Source organism: Pseudonaja textilis, chromosome Z, assembly GCF_049901715.1.
Source record: "Pseudonaja textilis isolate UNSWEBS1 chromosome Z, rPseTex1.2, whole genome shotgun sequence".
Taxonomy (NCBI): domain Eukaryota; kingdom Metazoa; phylum Chordata; class Lepidosauria; order Squamata; family Elapidae; genus Pseudonaja; species Pseudonaja textilis.
The window spans coordinates 90,968,161-90,991,463 of NC_142008.1; the positions used below are offsets into that span (position 1 = coordinate 90,968,161).

At 40.3% G+C, this 23,303-nt stretch overlaps 1 protein-coding gene and 1 long non-coding RNA gene across 2 annotated transcripts in view; one reads left to right on the forward strand and one right to left on the reverse strand.

Annotated features, from left to right (window-relative positions):
• Positions 1–644: 644 nt before the first annotated feature.
• On the reverse strand, positions 645–2,437 carry LOC148124144 (uncharacterized). Its single transcript, XR_015739975.1, has 2 exons — positions 2,000–2,437; positions 645–1,139 (listed from the first exon to the last, which is right to left on the reverse strand). It is a non-coding gene; the product is annotated as an uncharacterized LOC148124144 (long non-coding RNA).
• A 5,118-nt stretch (positions 2,438–7,555) lies between these two features.
• Positions 7,556–23,303, forward strand: part of PPP1R1B (protein phosphatase 1 regulatory inhibitor subunit 1B) — a 78,478-nt gene continuing 62,730 nt past the window's right edge. The window contains 3 exon segments of the mRNA XM_026717622.2: positions 7,556–7,832; positions 15,838–15,898; positions 20,895–20,917. Of these exon segments, the coding sequence (XP_026573407.2) occupies positions 7,752–7,832; positions 15,838–15,898; positions 20,895–20,917 (165 nt within the window). The 5' untranslated portion in view covers positions 7,556–7,751.

Genomic DNA, 23,303 nt, shown 5'->3' on the forward strand with positions numbered 1-23,303 from the left:
CAAATCTTTGCTGCTGCTAATTATTTGATTAGGTTGCTGAGACAAGTATGCTAGGCCTGTAACTTCATTTTTAGATACTTTAAAATACATTCTACATCCTGAATGATCCATGTGTTCACTGCAGCTGGTTCCTTCTTTCTGCCAGCTTAGGGCTACCCAGATTTGGGGGGGTGTTGCAAACATCTGGATGATTGCTGGATGGGGCAAGAGACATAGAAAATTCTGACTTGCTCCCATTTAACGGACACTTGGAGCTCAGAAGCTCAGTTTGGTGCCATTTGTTTCAACCCTGCTCCCAGTTACTGAAACTTGCCGTTTGAATTAAAAAAATTAAACAGAAGCCTGAATTATGCTGAGAATTTTTTGCCACCATCAAGTCGCAGTACTATCCACTCATCCTTGGGTCGGCAGAGGGTGCGTGCATAAGTGCATTAATGTGCCTGTCGTCCCTGTCATTGTATTTTTATTCTCTTATTTTTGTTCTTGTTTTTGTTTGGCAAATTCCAATAATTATATAAATAAATCCATAGTGGATTTCTCCTCTTCCTTTCTCCATTGCTGATTTCAATCTTGCATCCATTCCTAATCATTGAAATTATTTAACTTTCTTCCAAGATAAAACTTGATTTGAAAAAAAAAACTAACAGGTTTTATTTTTTTATTCTGGCTTTAACAGAGGCCCAGTTCATTTCTGCTCATTATAACAACTCTACCATTACTATCTTCTCAAGAGAACTAAGAAGCTGATTTCTAAAAAAAACCTGAAATCCCACATTCCTATACATCTCAGTGTAAATAGCAATAGCACATAGACTTATATACCACTTCACAATGCTTTACAGCCTTCTCTAAGCGGTTTACAGAGTCAGCATATTGCCCCCAACCATCTGGGGCTTCAAGCTCATCTTGAGCACCCACTTAGTTTTCTCCCAGGTCCCGTGATCAATTCATAATCATTATATATTGGTTGGGGAATAATGCATTGCTTTCAGAGATCAAATAATATTTGAGATCATCAGCTCATTCTGGTTGAAAACCATCATAAATCATTTGCGCATGTTTGTTTTCCGTTTTGGCTTCCCAGGAAACTCAGCAGTCCTGAATACCGTGTCAGTCTGAGTGGTTTTCTGAATCTTGTTCTGTTTGTACAAAAGAAAGGGGGATAATCAATTGGCTGTAAAAATAACAACATTTCCCATTTATTTCCATGTATTCATTCACTGACTTCTCTTGGCCAGCAAGAAAGTTTTATTCTGTGTCCCACCCAATTCCCGTTGCTTATTTTATTCCATCAGAGACTTCCAGAATAAATATGCAGGCCAAACATGTAATGATGTGGCTATTGGGTGAAAGGATTAACCTGGAGTCTGAAAGTTGCTAAACTTGTTTATGGAAGCAAACTCTGAAATGAATATGTTACCAGTTAGCTGGGTACATTTTGCTTCCTGTAAGTCAACATGTCCTTAACTGCCCGCACCCCTCAATTCTAGTAGGAATAACACTATTTCACAGGGGCTTTGGGGCATTAGCAGTGGCACAATCTCATGCATAGGTGTAAGCATACACTGCACATAAGCGACAAAGTAAACATACATTGAATGCTGCTTATGTCTTCACAAATATGTGTAGGAATGTGTTTCCCAAAGGAAAGTTGAACTAAAATGTAATAAAAAAGAGGTTATGGCAGAGGATGGATGGATAGACCAAGATATAGATAGAGGGTCCTTTTCTATGGGATAGAAAAGATATGGCAATGCAGAATAGTTGGAAAGCAAGCAGGGCTAAATGTATTTCTTCTGAAGCCATACTATTAAAAAATCTAGATTTTTTTTCACTAGACACAGAATTTAATATTCAAATTATCTAAGTTCTATTTTTTAAAACACGTTTGCATTTCAGGTACTTTCTATTCTAATTGCTCCAAACCTGATTTAATGCATAACTATAAAAAACTATGCATAATTATAAAAAAAATCACATTGATTTCAACAAAACTTACTCTTGGAAGTATATATAACAGGGGTCCCCAACCCCCAGTCTGTGGGTTCATCGCATGGTCCATGGAAAAACCTCTCTCTATGGAACCGGTCCCTGGTGCCCAAAAAGGTTGGGGGCTGCTGATATAAAGGATTGCAACTCTTTTAAATTTCCATTTGACCTGCTGATTGCTTAGAGGTGGTGTGTGTGTGTGTGTGTGTGTCTGAATTGGTATGTTTTCCATTGAGAACCAATTTGGAATAGTGGTAGAGGCATCAAACTAGAAACTGGGAGACTATAATTTAAGGTAACCAACTTTTTTACAGTGAAACAAATAAATTGAAGGAAAAAAACAAAGCCACTTGCGTGTGGTGCACTCTTGCGTATGGCGCACTCTCTCAAAACAATTTTTCTGTGTGGAATGTATGCGTCTCATAATTGCACCTCGCCACACTGTACCGAGCCTTGCCAAATCGTCATGTCAAATACAAATACGTTACATCACACACAACGGATCGGATCGGCATCGATCAAATACAGAGATTTACAGATTGGTCTTCAAATATCAAAAAGGAGGACATGTAGGAGGAGACTTTTTGAGAGAGGACAGAATTTAAAAAAAGGAGGACTGTCCTCCCTAAAGGAGGACGGTTGGTCACCTTATGTAATTTCTAGTCCTGCTTTAGGTACACAACCTGCTTGGTGACTTTGTGCCAGTCACACTCAGTGTGATGAAGGAGGCAATGGCAAACCACTTCTGAAAAATCTTGATGAGAAAACTGCAGGGATTTACCCAGGTAGTCTCTGAGAATCAAACAAGAAAAAAAAACATATTTTATATGGCCTGGTTTCTTTTAATGTTTTGAATAAATAGGCAAATTTAGGTAGCTGAAATGGGCCTCTATGTCATTGCTAGCATTTCCTGAGGGTCCTTCATCCAATTACTAACCAGCAATTATGTATGATTGCTAATTAGAACACAGCAAACAGAACACACTTCTGTGTGTTCTATAATCTTCAGTAGTTTCTATACTCTTCAGATATACAGACTTGGGATGTACCTAAAAACTACAATTCCATCTATAGTATTGCCCTCACCCCTCCTGATCTTTGGAAAAGGGTTAGAAGTATGTGTTCCACTTGTCTTTTATGTGAGAATTGTTTTTACACCAGGGACACTAATAATAATATTCTGTATACTATTACAGAGCACAAATGGAAATAGTTGCATTCAATAAGGCATTGTACTTGTATATGTATGTGTGTGTGTGTACATATATACATACACACAGATAATACATACATTTTCCTCCCCCAATTATGCCTTAACAAATAAAAATATATTCAAGGAGGAAATGAATATTTCTACTTAGCAAATATATGGGGAGCTTTAAGTGTTGCTTCCAAAGAATCATACTGCACCACAAACCAGTTGGAATACAAGTGGTATTAACACACTCATCCAGTGCCTCACTTATTCTTACTTCCTGCTATTTTTAATCCATGGACTTCAAAGGCAGGAGATGTGGGAGGAAGTTTACCTCAAAATGTAGAAAATTTTCAGAAAACAAAAGCCAACGATAAGCGTAACGGGAAATATTGGCATGAAGAACGAACCATTTATTATGGTTGTAGACTGACTTGGAAATTTGAATCCTTGCAAGAAGTTACTGCAGGGTGTGAGGCTTCCATTTATTTCCTAGGTCAGATATTTTACCCACTTTTGCTACCATTCACCAACTTATTGTACTTTTAGATAATAGACGATACTGCGTGGGAAGAAATATCAATCTGGTTCAGTTCCAAGCAGGGAGAAAGACACTGGAAACGTGGAGGCTGGTTGGAAAGATGGCTTAATGGTGAAGTAGAACCACATGGGTTCTGGGCAGCTGACAAAACGGAGTGGAGAGTGGAGGGTTTTTATACCTTTTTAAAGCTTTGCACTTGAGCAAAGCTTGTGTAAGAACATGTATTCTATTGGCTGCTGGCAGACTCCTATGGGGCCATACAGGGATGTAAGGGTCATAGCTGGCTATATAGGCAAAGTACAAATCTAGGTGTTTATCTGAGCTAAGTTTGATTGAAGTTTCTAAGATTGATGCAAGGAAGAGGCATTGGGCAATTCCTATTGTGGCTGAGGGCTAATCCTACCTTTGTTCAGACCTTCCTGCAGGGAATTTCAAAATATCCTGTGTTGGATCTTGGGTGAGGGTATTTGCTTATGAATAGAGCTATCTATCTCTTTATCTCTTAAGTGCTGACATTTGCTGAGGGCAATTTAAAAAGGTGGGGGCTGCTTTCTCCCTCTAAAAAACACATTTCTCTATTTCTCATCCAGGGAAATATAATATTCTTCCTTTTTAATATTTCTCAAAATATTTTATTCTTCTAGGAGAGGGGTGGGTGCTACCTTCTACAACTTGAAAAAGGTTTGCGGTTTTACTGCTTGTTCTACACAAAAGAAAAGGGAAATTCCAGTTCTGGTAGAAAATCCAATCTCTTGCAGATATCACCCTAACCAACACTTGAATAGTACCTTGGAGAGATAGATATTAATATATCAGCAAGACTATTTGGGAACATTTAAAAAAAGATTCTAAGCACTTTAGGTCTCTCTGAATACTTTCTCACTACCTCTACCTATATAGGTTATCTAAGGAATTCTGGGAGTTGAAGCCCACATTTTTAAAAATTGCTAAGATTGAGAAACTGTGGTTTAACTTTCTATTTGTTTCAATAAGTATGACAGAATTTAACTCAGATAACTTTCATATGTGGCCAAACCAGGATATTGTAGGCTCATGTGTTAGCATAATATAATGCCATGCTGTTAATCAACCTATTTGTCTGCAATAGGGAAAATGAATGTTATTTCTTATTTTGAATGGAATAGTGGTTTCCGTTGTGTTCTTTGCTTGGTCAAGGTGGGATTTATTTATCTTCAAATAAACAGAGCAAGTTGAAAAAAATCATGGGAGTATCAGGTGAACCAATGCACAGATGTCGATGGCCAGGAATACTATTGTCACATTTTTTTCCTCTACCTTTTGGATTTTGATAGTTAATGCAAAATTCATATTGAATTCTGCCTATTCAGAATTGGTTTGTGGAAATTCAGCCCGAATTAAGATGTAATGAAAGAAAACTCTCCCAAATTTACCTTATGTTGTTTGGTTTTTATATTTTGTCCTATCAGACGGTAGGAAGTTAGCATCTACCCCTCTCCTAGAAAAATGAAATATCCTAGGAAATATTAAAAAGGCAGAATATTTCCCTAAAAAGAGAAGTAGAAACTCAGAAGCAGAAGCTCACCCCCACCTTTGCTAATGGCCAGGCCATTATGGTCTGGGTCAGAGTATTCTACATAACAAAGACCTCTACCCACATCACCGCTTGGCCTGGGAAGATTGCACCAGCCAGCACTCAGGTGAAGTCATGTGGTCCAGACAAAGCCTACAAAGTTAGCTAAGACTCCCGCCCCTGGAAGTCTGACAGCCAATGGGATACATTTCTTACACAGGAACAGGAAACGCTAAGGTGGGACCCAACAGACGGTATAAAACTAAGGATCTCTCAGCATCCTGGCCCTTCTTTTCCTTCACCCAACATCTTGAAGATGTGATCATCCTTTTCACTTTGGAGCACCAAGCCATTTGGTCCTGTCCACCATTAAACCATCTTTCCAAACAGCCTCCATGTTTCCAGTGTCTTTTTCCCCACTTGGAACTGAACCTAGAAGGATATTTCCTCTAACAAGACAAATATCTGTATATTACTATGTTTTTACTCAGTTACCATAGTGGGGAATTTGTAAGATGTTCAGAGAACACTGAAATCACATCAGACAAGGAATAAAAGATGGAATTGGGATCAGGAATGACACCAAGTCATCTTATGTGAATATCATGCAAATTAGTCATCTAAGTACCTGGCAGAATTTTCTCTGAAGTTCAGATTTAACAATATGAAAATTGCCAGTCTAACACAGAAAGCTGTACCAGGTTCACATCACAAGTGTGTCCCAATGAAAGAAATTAAAATGTACATTTTGTGAACATATCCTGTCCAACATTAGTCAAAAGGGTGAGATACTTGATTACAATAACTGTTGCATATCTATCTCTGCTGGTTATATTGACCAACATCCTAAATGCTACCAGAGATACCATGCTCCTGCACAGCATAGTCCTTAATTTTCCAAAAGTTTAAATCTGTTAGAAGTTATTGAATCAAAAAGGCCATAGGGGACTTACATAGGATATCCCACAGATATTCAGAGATTCTCAAGGCTCATAAATGCATTCACCTGTTTCCTTTTGGAGAAAAGCAAGCTAAATTCACTGTAGACAACCAAATCAACTATTAGCAATAGCAAGATTGAAAAGCAGTCTTCCCAAGGGAGAAACACATTCCCTTTCCATGCCTATTAGCCACTAGTCTTAAGATGGCCATTCTTAAACAAAGAATCTTAAACCAGTGATTCCTTGAAAGAGATGATCTTCACTTCATGAAGAAGTTTATCTTCATGAAGATAATGGGTTGGACAATTATTCATATTTTAGTTCAGAAATGCAAATTAAATTGTCACTCAATAGCTATTCTGCAAAAAGCCATGGCTGTTTTCTTTTTGACTTCGCTGATCATATTTTCACTCCTACATGATTCAGGATATGTGAATACAAGCATTTGTGTAGAGTCACAGAAGCTGTAGTCCAGCTGGTAATCAAGTGGAGGATTTTTGATACAAGCCATTGCTCTTCTTCAAAAGCTACAAGATTCCTCGGCACAAACCAACATCAGAAATAAGCAAATTGCACTTACTTAGATTTTATTTAAGTGTAGGGAAAACCTTCCTGATTGTAAAATCAGTCCAACAGTAGAACACTATCAATTGAGGTTTTTGGCTTTCCATTCCTGGAGAATTTTTTTTTAAAAAAGCTGCTTCTCAAAATAGTTTAACTGGTTTTCTACACTTTAGAAAGAGTTGGACTAACCCACTCTGCCTTAGCAACTGTAAGACCTGTGGACTTCAACTCCCATGCTGACTGAGCAATTCTGAGAACTTCACCTATTTTAAAGTTGTCAAGATTTGAATGCATTGGAGTAGGCAATTCATCCGGTGCCTTCTAGCTCTACAGTTCTTGGCTGTTTATGATTTCAAATGTCTTGCAATACAATCGTTAATCTCCTGGGACTGGAACCTAAAGAAAAGGCGGGGGAGGGGGGAGCACTGTATTGGGAGGACGGGGCAGGGAAATAAAGATACGGGGCTTGATGAAGACTTGCCAAGAAAGCTACAGATTCTTGGTTAACTTTTCCCTCCTGTAGCACTCTTCTCTCTTCGGAACGGGCTAAGACGGACAGCTACTGATCTCTTTCGAGTGGCATCATTTTAATAGGCGTCCAGCTGAGGGCTTCTTAGGAGCCAGATTCCTGATGCCTACCTGCCTCCTCGGGAGGACTCAATAATTCAGGCTTCAGCTGGCAATAGACCAAGCTTCCCTCCCCTCCCCTCCCCTCCCCTCCTCTCCCCCACTCCTGCCGCCTCCTCTTCGCCTGCCCTCCCATCGCTACCTCCAGCCTCCCCGAACGCAGCCATGAAGGAGAGTTGAGCTCTGCCACCTTCAGTTGCTTTTGCAGCGCAGGAAGTTGGCACCGGGAAGCTCCTGCTGCTAAGGGGATCCTGGGGGACTGAAAAGAGGCACAGGGAGGGAATCCAGAGGGAGAGTTTTTCTTGTGGGAAGTAGGAGGCTGTCTGATTCCCGGGCTTCGTGATGGACCCCAAGGAGCGGAAGAAAATCCAGTTTTCGGTACCTGCGCCGCCCAGCCAGCTGGATCCCCGTGCAGTGGAAATGGTAAGGAAGGAGCAGTGTGCGGAGGGCAACGAAAGGGGTGGTGGGGTGGGGGGATTCGAGGCATGGAAAGAAGTTGAGAAAGTAACAGTGGTAAATTTCCTTTCCTTTCCTCTGAAGAGTTTCTTCTGAAATCTTTCTGTTGATTAGGCATAGAAGTATATCCAATGCAATGACTGCTGTTTAAATAAAAACTTAAACACACATGCCACTTGCGGGCACTTGGGGTGACTTAGCAGTGCTTAGAATCATTGGGATTTGGGTTAATTAAAAACTGGATTTCCAAAGCATTGGCCCACAGAGGAAGATCTACTTCCAAATAGGTAGAGTTCTCAAATAGGTAGAGTTAACATAAGGTGATTATTAAACCATACATGTTTCCTGTTTGTGGTTAGTGTTCTTTTATATCATACTCTGTGAATGTTCTTGTTTGCTTTCTAATTGATTTTATTATATATATTTTTTAACTTTTAGTAAGTCACTTTGGGAAGCTTTCTTTCCAGGGGGATATTAGATTGTAAATGCAACCAAGTAAATAAATAATTCATTGCTTAACACTTACTACATTTCTTAACACCTATGGATCTTCATATTTGTATAGCACGAATAAATAAATAAACAGAAAGACAAATCTGTGAATATATTCAGAAAACTTCCATGAACCTAGAGAATGGGAAAAATACAGTACTCCTTCCTTTTGTAATAGTACCTATAATTCATGGACTGGTTTATAGATCTATATTGCTCATAGCTGGACACAAGTTCTTTTTCTTATAGATGTGCAGAGGCAAATTTATAGTAATTATATTCAGTCAACCATCTAAAGTCTGCACTTGCTCAAACTTTTTTACACAGTAAGAAACCTCTTATATGCAAATTCTCACGTCTGATGCAGGCTTTTCACACTTGCTAATGTGATCTCTATGATTCCTGAATAGATTTTCACACCAATTGGTGAAAAATGCTTTGAAAAAGTCATCTCACCTCTTGTAATAAACGCATAATTCCTAACTCCTCAACCTGATAATGTCTAACTATATTAGATTAAATTCCTATCACATCCCGGTCATCATTGAAGAAGTCACTATATTAAAATTTTGATTTCTGGTGAAATGGCTATATCAAAAATATGGACATTAAGGAAGATATATTGCCACCAAAGCGGAGGTGGTATTCAGCAGGTTCTGACTAGTTCTGGAGAACCGGTAGTGGAAATTTTGAGTAGTTCAGAGAACCAGCAAATACCACCTCTGACTGGAAATTTCACAGTATCCTTCCCCTGCCAGGCCCACCATGCCACACCCACAGAACCAGTAGTAAAAAAAACTTCAAATCCTACCACTAGACCAAAAGCCCAGGACCAAGAATTCAGCTTTGAGGCTCTTTTGGGCCCTGGCCTTCTCATAACAAGCAGGAGATTTTTAAATTTGGTCATGGATCTGCAACCAAGGTTGCACTTTTGCAAAATATAAATAACTTGTCACATTTTGGATATGTATAGAATTAAAATAGTAGAATTTGCATATTAGAAGAATAATGGAATCTAACGTTTGTTTTTAGGGACATGGTGATTTCATGTTTTATCATTGGCTATCATGCAAACAGTATCAATCGTTATGTTATCTATGGAACTAGACATACCCTCACTGGTCTGCCATAGTTGCAATATCACACTAGTTTAACGTCACCTGTTAAAACTAGATTAAAAAATTGTGCTAAAGCATGGTTATAAAGCTTGGTTCAAATTAAGCTAACCCATCTACCTCACCCACTTTATGACTGAATTCAATATATAACTCCTCAGAGAAAAAGGAGAGTAGGATGGTAGAAGATGCTAATGCTGTGAATAAAATCCAGGTATGATAATGTATCTGCACCTAATCAATAAAGACTGAACATATATTGTCCCTCACTGGTAAATACATACACACAGGAACATAGGAGGAAGGATGCCAAATTTGTAATGAATGGGATAAAAAGACCACGCAATGTCAAAATTCTTTATTTTTTTATATTTGAAGGCCAGACAGTTTGATTTTTTTTCTCTCTCTTTCACTTTGGTGCGTATGCTGTTTAAAGTAAAGAGTCAGAAGATAGCTAAAATAGATTTAATATCTAGGCTGTTAAATGAGTCTCAGTCCTCTGCTCAAAATGGCCTGGTAGTTGCGTTCATGTCAATATGCTGAACTTGGTTACTAATTAGCTTATTGTCCAGCTCACTGAATTGTAAACTCACCAAGCGGGATAGTTTTATAGAACATAGTAAACTGCACAATAAAAACCCAAAATCTAACTACACAAGATTAAAAATAGCGAAGTTGAGTAAAGTGTATAAATTCCACCACTAGCTCTGTATCTGACTTGTTTAAATGGCTTTGTTTATTTTTTAATTTCTATATCCATCTATCTCAATCAATGATTCTGGGCAGCTTACAATTCAAAAATATACTGCAATTAAAATAAAAACATATTATAAAGAAAAACAATATACATAGCAACTGAAATAATTTGTTGTATGAACATGAGACAGTTGTAGGGGAATATTTGATTCCAAGTTTACCAAGTGTTTTCAAAACAGATTCTATCATTTAAATCAGCTTGAGGTCAGAACAATTGAAGTCATTTAACATTAGCGATGAAAGCGGGACCACAAACACGTGGCTACAAGCTGGACAAAGAACTCAACATGGCTGGGAACAACACACCACCTGCACCATTCGACCTGACAACCGAGGACTGGGAATCCTACGTTGACCGATTCCAGATGTTCCTGGAAAGCAGCGACCTAATGAACATTTCAGAACAGAGGAAACAAGCCATTTTCCTCACGCATTGTGGCCCCGCCATTTTCAAAAAGGCTAAAGCTCTATCAGCTCCATAGCAATGTAAAAACAATGGCCTGGCCAGACATAGAGAGACTTCTGAGAACCCATTACACTCCACTGGTATCCAGCCTAATCAAAAAGCACAAGTTCTTCTGGAGAGACCAGAAGATGGAGAGAGCTTCAATGATTTTGTTGCGAGCCCGAGGGTCACTGCCGGAGCATGCAAATTCCTGAATGTGGATGAGGCGATGAGGGGTCACATAGTCCTGGGACTCAGGGACCTGACACTATCAAGCCACCTCCTCACAAAACCTAAAATAACACTAAAGGAGGCCGTCAAAGAAGCATCAGCCACAGAAGCAGCCCAGAAATCCGCCGCAGCCATGAGGAAGATGAATAAGACACTGTGGCCCCCTCAAAAGGACACCACTGCCATTCACCACAAGGACCTCGAGTCCGAGTCGGGATCGGGCAACGACGAGGAAGTGAACCAACTATGTTAAGAAAGGTGCCAAAAAAGCTGAGAGGGGAAGCAGAAAGAATTTTGGTGTGCGGGTTGCGAAGGAAATCACCTCCAATCGGAACGCCATTTCTGCGACGCCATCTGCCAATGATGCGAGCGGAGAGGACACATCACAAGAGCATGCCGAGCATTCAAGCCCAACAGCAGAAGGCCGAGGCAAGGCACACCTCCAAGGAACCAAGAAAATCAACCCAAGAACCGAGGGAGCCAATTCAGCCGGAGCCAATGGAACAACGAGTCAACCGCAGCAAGGAATGAAATGCACCAAACCATGACGGTGGGCCACTCCAGCACAGCAAACAACAGGAAGGTCCATGTACAAGTCATGATAGAAAGTAAACAATGCTGGATGGAAGTGGATTCCGGATCTTATCTGTCAATGGTATCATGGGACACCATCAAAAGTCTAATTCCCGATCTGACACAAGACCAGTTGCGCAAACAGAGGCTAATCCTAAAAGACTATCAAGGGACCGAGATTCCCATCATTGGTATAGGGAAATTCTGAGTGACCTTCCAAAACTACTCTGGAATCCTGCCGTTAACTGTGGTTGACTGGGACTGGCCAAGTCTGTTGGGACTCGAGTAGTTCAAGCCTATGGGGATCGATTTCACTGGAATATACAGTATCACCAAAAGCGAATGGGAAGACAAACTGATGGAGGAATTCCAGGACGTGTTCAACGGAAAATTGGGCAAGAACTCGGGGTCCCCTATTTCGTTTAACCTATACCCAAACATAGCCCCAATCAGACTAAAACGAGGCGAGTCCCATTGTGCTTAAACCCAAAATAGACGAGCAGTTAGACAAGCTTATTGCCCAAGGAATCCCTGAACCCATAGACCATGCAAAATGGGAAACACCTATTATCACACCTATAAAGCCAGATGGATCTCTGCGCATCTGTGCTGGCTATCGGGCAACCCTTAACCGTGCCCTACAACAGAGTATGTACCCCATCCCCAGTGGTACAACACCTTTTACACTCCCTGGGCCAGGGGAAGATCTTCACAAAGCTTGATCTCACACAAGCTTACCAACAATACCAGTAGACACTGAGACAGCAGAAGCACAGACAATCGTAACACACCGAGAGGCTTTCAAATGTAATCACCTGCTATTTGGGGTCAGTGTTGCCCTGGGGCTATTCCAGAGCCTCATGGAATGGCTATTGCAAGGGATTAAAGAGGTGATGCCTTACTTTGATGATGTCCTCATATCAGCAGAGGACAAAGAACAATTACAAGAATGTTTAAGGGAAGTCCTAAGCCAATTCAAAGGGGTGGGGCTAAAAATAAAAAAATAAAAATACCAGCTAGCAACCGACAGGGTAGAATTCCTAGGCTATCTAATAGACAGTGAAGGGATCCACCCCACAGGCAGTAAAATTAAAGCAATCAAAACCAACAAAACAGACTTGCAAGCCTTCCTGGGTCTCATTAACTTTTACAATATATTTGTACCAAAGAAGGCAACAGTGGCGGAGCCACTCTACAGACTCCTTGACAAGAAGGCAGCCTGGGCCTAGGGGAAAAAAGAAGAGGCGGTGTTCCAAGAAATAAAAAAAAACATAATTACATCAGACTGTGTACTAATCCAGTACAACGAGACCCTACCATTAATATTAACTTGTGATGCATCACTGTTCAGGGTAGGCACAATCATCAGCCACATCTTACCGAATGGAAACGAAGCCCCCATAGCCTTCTACTCAAAGACACTATCCAAACTGGAGTGAAATTACAGCCAGCTAGACAAAGAAGCGTTACCCGAAGTCACTGGAATCAAGCGATTCCACAAATACATCTACAGAAGGAAGTTTACACTAGTCACTGACCACAAACCACTATTGGGAATCATCACAGGAGACAGAGGTACACCGAACATCCTGTCTCCCAGAATGACACGTTGAATAGAATTCCTGGCTGCCTACAACTACAACTTAATCTACCAAACAGGAAAAAACATTGACCATGTCGACGCACTCAGTCAATGCCCCCTACCCAACCTGGATGAAGACCCAGCGCCAACTACATCCACGCTCCTGATAGAGGCATTTCAACAAACACCAGCAACAGCAACTGACATCATGAGAGCAATGGCCAAAGACAAAACTCTGGCACGCATTTTGAACTGGATAGGGAGAGGGTGGCCCGAGAGAGAGACAGCCAAAGAGATTAAACCATTCAGGAACAGATAAACAGAACTATCAATACTAAAGGGGTCCATACTGTGGGGGGATCGGGTAATAATTCCCGAAAGTTTAAGGGATGATATAATGGAAATGTATGCAGGGTATCCGGGAATAGTTAAAATGAAATCCCTGGCAAGGAGCTATGTGTGGTGGTCAGGGATGGATAAAGAAATAGAGGCCTGGAAGACCTGCCAGGAAACCAGGCCAGCACCTCCCACATCACCCAACTGTGAGTGGGAAACACCAAGGGGTCCATGTTCAAGTGTACATATAGATTTTGCAGGGCCAGTAAAGGGACACACATTTCTTATAGCAGTGGACGCATATTCTAGATGGCTGGAAGACAGCATCATGCAGTCCACAACAACAGAGGCACTCATTATAAAACTAAGAAAACTATTTGCCACACATGGGCTGCTGGACATAATAGTATCTGACAATGGGCCCCAGTTCATGGCCACCCAGTTTGAGGGGTTCCTAGCACAGAACGGGATATGGCATGCCCTATCAGCATCAGGACACCCATCAACAAATGGACAAGTGGAACACATGGTCTGGTACACAAAAGAGACCCTCCAGAAATTAGGGCCAGAGGACATGCAAGCAAAAATAGATAAGCTATTAAGTATACACATAACACTCAGCGCAACAACAAATAAAAGCCCTGCCATACTACTCATGGGAAGAAAGCTGAGATCACACCTAGACAGATTACACCCCATACACAATCCAGACAGGCCACTAGATTCATCCAGCAAATGCTGGATGTTCCAAACGGGTGACCCAGTTTATGCTAAAAACCTAACAGGGGACCCTCTCTGGGTACCGGCAATGGTGGCCCAGGTAACCAGGTCCCATTCTTACAGGGTCAACGCAACAGATGGCCAAAGCTGGAGAAGACATATAGACCAACTAAGAACCCGAGGGGCAAGGGGGGGTCACAGATGTAAACAGAGAGGAAGGGGGAGACCCATCCCACAGACGTAACACACCCAGAGACGAAGGGGGAGACCCTTCATACAGAACCAACTCAGATAGAGAGGAAGGGGAAGACCCTGCCCACACAAGCAATAACACAAAATAGGCCCTAAAGACTAACGAGACACAACCTCAACAATTAAGAATAGCACCGAAAACAACAAACAGAAAAAGCAGATACTTACTGGACACACAAAGGCAGAGACAGGCTGTGGGAGAAAGTGAAAGGGAGGCCTCTAGTGGAAATGTATGGCCTCCCTAACTAGAAAGTTCCAGGAAATTCCATTGGAGGGAACAGGAGAAGCAATAAGTCCATCCAAACAGCTCAAAGATCAGCCCATGAGTGAGCTGCGCAGGTCCAGCCACACCCATAAGACTCCTGCCTACCTTCGTGATTACTTGCGTTGGGGGGGAGCAGGATTGGGTGGACCAGACCAGGTGGTGAGGGGTGTTAGATATATCTACATGCTCCCCACTGATTGGTTGGTCCGTGGCGGTGGGAAATTAAAGAGCTGTCCCTAGTTGTAGCCGCGAGCAGCTGTGCTGTAAAAGGAGTTATCATGGCTACCATGTGGTTATTGTTACAATGAAATAAAGAAGTTAAGCAATCGGAGCCTTCCTCATTCTCTATCATCCGCCATTTAACAAGAAGGAGTTCAGCTCACATATCAGGCCCAAGACATATAATACTTTAATTTTACTGCCATTGTTGATACTATAGATTTCCCCTCCTTGCAGCCTTCAAGGGGTGCTGAGTTACCGATTTCCATTACTCCCAGATATCAAAAGTGCAGGTAAATGGAACTACAATTTACAAATCTGGAGAACCCTAGTTTGGAGATGTTAGTCTGTGGAGTAATGTGGCTAAAGTCCATAGACTATCCCACCAGCCTTCATATCCCTCCACATTTTTTCATAAGTGGAGTAGAATCAACAACAAAAAGATAGTAACAGTGGAACTGGAAGTCTTTTTCTGTTTCCCACACTCCATGTTTTCCTCCTCTGGATAACTAATGAGATCAGCAAGTCAGATCCTCTGGCATAAAAGGGATACCCTTAATCCAACTATGCAGCTACTGGATGCTTCCCCCAATGCTGCAGGCTATGACTGTGTGTTCAAGGCATGAATATCGCACAAGGAGTTATAGCCATAGAATTTTGGCAATAGGAATCACATATTCCTTTTTCTTGTGACGGCTGATATTCCGGGTGGAATGGAAAGGCATCCTGAAAGCAACATCTTAATTTTGCCCCACAAGCCGTAAGATCTTGAAACAATGCTGGGCAATTCATTTTAGTACAGAAAAGTGTTCCCAATCACAGATTCCAGACAATCTACATGGGTAGATACATAGTTGTTATTCATTTCTCCTGGAAAAACAAAAGGGATTGGGGAAGTCATAACTGTGCATTGACTCTTCCTCCACATTTCTCCCATCTCTTATTGGGAGAAGCAAAATAAAACTTCTATTTGATTTCTCTTCTAGATCCGTCGTCGGAGACCAACCCCAGCTTTGCTTTTCCAGCTTTCAGAAACTTCCTCCCCCGGTGAGTCATGATATTTTTTTATCAAAGCAGAAGAAAGGAATGGAGGGCTTGGGTGTGAGGAGTAAAGGGTACAAGGATATGCACAGATACACTGAGCTGCTGTACTAGTCCATCTAGTCCTGTTGATAATTCTAAGAGTTGAAATCTATGTGTTTAACTTGACAAGTATGAAAAATATTGATCTAAGGCAGGGGTGTCAAACTCGATTTCACTGAGTGCCATATTAGGGTTAAGTTTGACCTTGGGGAGCTGGGGTGGGCATGGCCAGAGTGGGGGTGGTCAGCTTGGCATCACTCATGTCAGGGGCACCTATGATAGCCCGAGCAGTCTGCCAGCAAAAATGGGCTCCCGGGCTCCGTTTTTGGCTGCAATAGCCTCCTGCAACCCTCTGCCAGTGAAAATGGAGCTCCAGAGGGCTGCCCATGGCCCTCCTGAGCTCTGTTTTTATTGGCAGAGGCACTAAGGGCTGGTCCTTCATTTAGGGCAGCCCTGTGGACCAGATCTAAGCACCCAGTGGGCCAAATTTGGCCACAGGCTTTCAGTTTTACACCCTTATTCCTGTTACTTTGGATTGGTTTGCACCCAGAAGCTTATCCAGTAATGATCCTGAAAGTTCCTTACCAAGAGATACTAGGGGCAGAGCAGTGTTGCAAAGAAATGTCGAACTCTTTTTTTAAAAAAATCAAATGCTTATTTTCAGTATCTTCATGAGAGAAACTACATTCAATTCTTTCAGCTCTAGATTTTGATATTTTCTTCTGGGATTGTTTGATTATTGCATTTACAAACAACATTTAAGAGCATCTTGTTTATCAGCAACACCTACAATTTCTATGTAAAATTAGCTCTTAGTCCCATACGAAATAACATTGTAGAAGAAGCATTGGCAGAGTCAGGGGAGGAGTAAAAAGAGGAATCAGGCTAGAATCCTTATATAGGCACAAACAAACTAAATCTAACCATCCCTTGTGTGCTATTGACCCTTGTCTAACTATAATCAAGTTATAACCATTAATTGAGCATATTCCTGTGCATAGACTTCTAGCAAAAAAAAAATCAATTAAATTGAACTTTCAGGTGTAGATTGGTTTTATCCACCTGTCAAATGTGTCAAAAATAGAAACTGTATATTTCTGAAAATTATTTCATAGGTTGCATATGTAAAGTGATTTCAGATTCCTCTCCTTTCACTAGTTCAGTAAGGGGCATATTTGCATGTGTCCCTGGCTTGTGAGTGGATACACAGAGCTTATTTAGCAAAGCCTAGCGTGAAATTGAAACATGGGGGTTTGGCTTTGTCTGCCTGAAATAAACAGGGAACTAAGCTGTGGCTCCATTTAGTTTTTAATGGCTTCATTCTCTGGCTTCTTCCAGGCAGGCAAAGCCAGAATCCTGTGTTTGTGCAATGTGCTAACTTGGTTGACAGGCCATAGAGGAGGCAGCATGAACATAAGAAGAGACCCCTTGGATCAGGCTATAGATCACCTTGTCCAGAACTTTATATCAAATATTATAATTTCCCACTGGATTCATCTTGGAAGATTCTGCTACTGTTGCTTTGCAGCAACCAATATTTCAGGCATGCTAATATAATTCAGGATGTTGTAAATAGCCATCAGTATTACTGCTAGCGGCCATTAATCAGAAGGAATCTGATAGCACCTTTTCAGACTAATACATTTTCTTAAGAAACAAAAGGTTTTCTGAACCACCACTCACTTAATAAGATCCATTGAGGGACTAAACTGATATATAAATTGGGATGTGTTGGAGGGCAATAAAAGGGGGAAGACAAGTGGTTATGCATATGCAGGACATATTATAAATACATTATCAAGTGTCAATTTTAAAGTGTTACAAGTCCATGGTATTTCTTAAAATCTTCTGAGATGGCTTCAAATCCTTTGATGGATGTGAGTCCAGTAGTTTCTTGCTCAATTATCTTGGTGAAGTTTCCTTGCTCCAAAACAAGGGTCTTCAAACTTGGCAAGTTTACGACTTGTGGACTTCAACTCCCAGAATTCCTGAGCTAACATGACTGGAGGAGGAATTCTGGGAATTGAAGTCCACAAGTCTTAAAGCTGTCAAGTTTAAAGACCCCTGCTCCAGAATATCTACTTTGAACATCTACTGCTAGCCATTGATAGCCTGCAAGTCCACAAAACCATTTAGTTCTTATTTAAAAAACACCCAGATAGGTCGCCATTATGAAAGCTGCTTGCAGCTAGCTATTCCATAGCTTCACTATGTACAATATAAATATGAATTTCCTTTTCTTGATCCTGAATGTCTGAATATTTAGTGGGGGTAGATAATCTTGAGTTGCAAACTGATTATGCATAAGTACTTCTCTTTTCACATTATTTGTGGTATACATAATTTTATATACTTCTCTCATGTTATCTTCCTTTTTTTCTACACTAAATTGCTGTGGTCTTTCAATATAGGAGAGTTGCTCCAGTCCTGCAATCATTTTGACTGCCCGTTTTGTACCTCCAACTCTAAATTCTTCTATAGGCAGTCTTTGCCTTATAAGTTACCATTTGCTTTGTGACCAAAATTACAAAGGCACTGAAAAAAAATGATCACCAGTCCTCACACTTATAACCATTGCAACATTACCCACATCACATAATCAAAATTCAGGCACTTGGCAAATGTCATATAATCACAATAGCCACAACATCCTGGAATCATGTGATTGCCATTTGTGATCTTCCCAACTGGCTTCCATCAATGGGGGGAACTGGATTCACTTAATGACCATGTGAAGTGCTTAACAAGTGCTTTAAAATGGTTGCAAAAACGGCTGTACAATCAGAAATTTAACTTATTTTACCATCACCTTGCTTAGCAATGGAAATTCTGGTCCCAATCATAGTCATAAGTTGAGGCCTACTTGTATTTGAAGAAAAATTAGAGTTTCTCACAGGAAGTTTACTATAGATTTCCCTCACCGCATATATTAGCGCCTCTATTTAAACTCCTTTTCTAATTATCCCAAGTATGGGGTTTGCTCCTCTTTAATACTCACACACAAGCAACATCTTCATTTTGCTGTCCGCCATTTGTACAAGACTCTCTTCCTGATTATTCAGTGCCATTTTGTGCCAGTGTGCGTGATTTTATATTGATTTAAGTGTTTGTTTGTCCCTTCACCAGTTTTATTGCTTATCATGATAAGCAAAAAGAATCTTGAATTCATGTTGTTTGAGTTTAGCTAAATGTGTTATGCAAAACCAGTCATGTCTTTGGCTTTAGTTCACTGTGACTTTAGTGACAGTGATTTCCTATTAGTAAGCCCTTTAGGAGTCAATGGGATTTACTTTGAATATGTTTCTGTTGCTAAACCTGGGCCAAAGAGAAACCAATTCAGAAATAAAGCATTTCTATATTTGAAAAGAGAAAAATGAGAGAGAGATCTACATAGGCAAGCATTTGCTCTCCTCCTACTCACTGAAGCAACTTCTCCTCCTAGCAAAATGCATATACTTTTTTCAGTAAAGCTTATCCCTGGAGGTTTTTCTTTTCTTTCTTTCTTTTTTGTTCTGAAAGTTTAGCTCCAGGAACCAGGAAGAGTATCTTCTGTAGCCATTCTCTGAACAATAGCCCTGCTGTTATACAAGGAAAGGCATGGTGTTCAGAACAGGCCTTACTTATTCCATAGGCCTTACTGATTCCTCCCAGGGAGCATTCCTTAATGCTTTTTCCAGCAAAGTTTGTTTGGCTAAGAGATTTATACAGACACGGGAATGAATAAACAGTTTATTTTTTAAACTTAATTTCAGCTGAATTTGCTTTCAGTTGGCTATGTTTCATATTTAAGAGTTGGGTGTTAAAAGAGTGGCTTCTCACTGTGTGGGTGATACAGTGCTTTTCTTTCTTGTGAAGAAATTGGCAACCTATCGCTTCGGGGCTACACAAGGCAACATGTCCTCTAACCCCCCTCCCTTTTTTTTAACCTAAAAGGATTATTTGATCACAAATGCCATATATCAGTGATAGAAACACACACAAAAATACCTCAAACCACTCTGTGGAGGTATCTGGGGGGGAGGGGGAGAGGGCGGGGAGAGAGAGTGAGGCCTTTTTACTTATTTATTTAGCTGGATACGGACTTTAGTCCATTTATTAATGGATTACATTCTCAACAGCTAAACACAGGTGCTCCCATGCTGCAAGGAATGGATTTAACCAAGTGATTATTAAACATAAATGAACATTTAGCCTATCTAAGTAGTTGAAGCTAATGGTGGAGGAAAATTCTTTGCAGCAACCAAGTCACAAGTGTAATTGGCTCCTCATGGTGCAGCTGACACAATTCTACTCCTGGCTATGAATGTCTGCTGTATGGATATCTACACACAAATATAAATATTATCAAATGTAACTGCCTATGTGGAGGCGTTCACTCCAAAATTGGCTACCTTGAAATAGTTACATTTGAAGAAACCATGCTTAGCCTTTGAAATGAACTAAGCTATAACACCAATGCGAGTTAAGTATATGTTTTGTTTAGCAAGTTAAAGAAGCACTGAAAGTGGCGTATAACTGGTCCTTGAACTTACAACTGTTGCAGCATCCCCATGGTCATGTAATCAACATTTGAACCCTTGCCACCCAGTATGTATTTAGGATTGTTGTAACTGGCTTCCAAGCCATCTTCTGACAAACACAATCAATGGGTAAAGCTAGCTTCCTTTAACAATCATATGTTTCATTTAATCTGCGGTGATTCATTGTGGCAGAAAAGGTTGTAAAATCAGGCATGACTTACTTAACAACTGCTCTGCTTAGCAATGGAAGTTCTGGTTCCAATTGTGATTGTAAGTCAAAGACTATCTGTATAACATAGTCAAGTGCTATCGTTTTTACCTTTTGGGCTTATGGTGTCAAAGAAAAGTGTGCTTTACGTTTCTTTCTCTCTCTTTTTTTTAACTCATAATGTTCTCTTTTTCTTTTGTCCTCCCTATACTCTTCACACTGCTTGCTACAGAAGATGAAGCATCCCCATATCAGGTCAGTATTGTGGATTATTTAAGATGCTATAAACTAAGCCTGCTCGACTTCACCATTCCCAAGCTTGAATGGCCAAGGCCATATAGTAGTGTAGGGTGTTGGACAGGAGACCCAGAAATAAGGCCATCTTCAGCCATAGAAACTCATTGGATTTCTTCAGGACAGTTCCTACTTGTTATCCCAGTTTATTTCACAAGGTGATTGTCATGAATATTAAATTGGGACAGGGAATATTATGTATACGTCTCCAAGCTACTTGAAGGAAAGTTGTGGTATATTCCTTTGCTATAGAGCTATCAACAGAATTACTACTAACTACCATTAAAACATCCTCATCACTAAATTAGAGCAACTGGTCATATTTAACCACAAATTAGCAATTTAGGCTTATATACTGTCCCATAGTTTTATAGCACATCTGGACTGTTTACAATGTAGTGGCATTGTTTGCATCTTGTCCCCAACAATCTGGGTTCTGATTTTACTGACCTTGGATGGACCACTGCACCACCAGGACTCCTTAGAATAATAAATAGTACAAACAGAAGAGAGTGGAAAACTGATTTGGCTGATAATGCAGTTTGCCTGCTGCTCCTTAGAATTCCTGAGATCTTAATAAGATGTTGCTTTGGAAGATCCTTTCCAATTTAATTCTCACAGTTGAAGGCTCAGGTACCACTACAAAACATCATGATGCCAGTTAAAAGAGAGAGCATGCATGGAATTCCTTCCACCAAACGCTGCCATCATGTTGAATCTGGGAATTGCGCCTTTTCTATAGAACAACATTCCTGTTGAAATCCAAATGCTAGGCCCTGTTAGCCTTTTACAGGGCTCCTAATTCTGGCTAGTCCCCTAAGCATTTGGATCAGGAGATTAAGGAAATGTAACTTTTATTGTTTTGGTTTAATGTTTAATCCCATAGGATTCGTAGGATAGGTGATTGTTATTGTTTTTTTCCTTACTTTGTATGTTGTCCAAAGATACTTTTGTGAGAGAAGTGTCATTATAAATTACATAAATAAATAGGACCCACAGAATCTATAGATAATAGCTTTTCTAATCAACAGATTGGTAGGCAAAAGTCTCTCTAAGAGTTGGGGATGCAGAAACTATTCCCAATTGCAAAGATCTGATGTCAGACCTATGCGTGACTCAGTGCTCTTGGTTTATCTTCTTCCAGCCTGGAAGCCTACTCAAGTCCATGATTCATTCTGGAGAATAAGGGGTTGTGAAACCTCCAAAGGCATGTAAAAGTTAGTCTTGTATATTCTCAGATTCTGTCATCTAGAGTAGAACAGTTGAAAGTTTCCCCTGTTTTAATGAACAGAAAATATAGATCTGTGAGTCACAATTAAAGAAGGATAAAGCCAATTGTGAGTTCCACAGAATATCATGTATAAGTTAGCCTTCATATTGCTTTGAATAACAGTGAAATGGGATAAGGTTATTTCTGTAGGAGGAACCTGAGGATAGAGTTTAAAAGGGATCAGCCTAGAATCTCTACATAGCCACAAGTGAACGAAATCCAACTTTTCTTGAATTCTCATTGGCCCTTGAGAAGATTAATGTCAGGTGTGAAAGATCAGGTCCACAGTAAAGAGTCCAGTTAAACTGGTTTATTGCTAATCAGGCAATCCACAGGAATCTTCTTAACTAAAGGTTAGAATCGGCATAGTGTTAGATAAGTTCAATGGAATACAAGGGAGGTTAGACTTAGGCGCTTGCGGCTACGTAGGGATTTTAGGCTGATCTCTCTTTTAACTCTCCCCCAGATTCTGCCACTCCTTCTCCTACAATTTCAAACAGAGGGAGGATTAAATCACCTGTTTGGCACTATGGACCTAAATTACAGTTTAGATGTTTCAAAAGAGCTTCTTTCTTTTATATGTATATAATCAGTGCCAACTAATTCATCTTGAAAATTATGGAATTTATAGTCCTACATTTTCAGAGGATACTAGATACAGGAAGATTGCCTAGTATCTATTTATCTGCACATTGACTTCAGTCCACTTACAACCCTATTCATTAATGGTCAAAATTTTAAATAACTAAACACGAAGACAGCTACTCCTTTTGTTGTGCATAACAGATTTGACCAAGTAATTACCAAGCAACCTATTTCATACATATTGTATTGTAAGCTGTTCAGAGTCATTGAGGTCGGTGGCAATAGAAATTGAATACATATTTATGTATTCAAGTACTCTACTTGAATGCAATGGTGGGAGGCAAATTCCATGCAACAAACAAGTTGTAAGGCAAAAATTGGAGACAGTGGTCAGTTGGGCAAAGGCTGCCTACCAGCCTGCTTTCAGTCGTTTGCTTGGAGATAAGCCATGTTTTGCAATTGTGAGGGTTTACCATAGTTCATATTATTCAT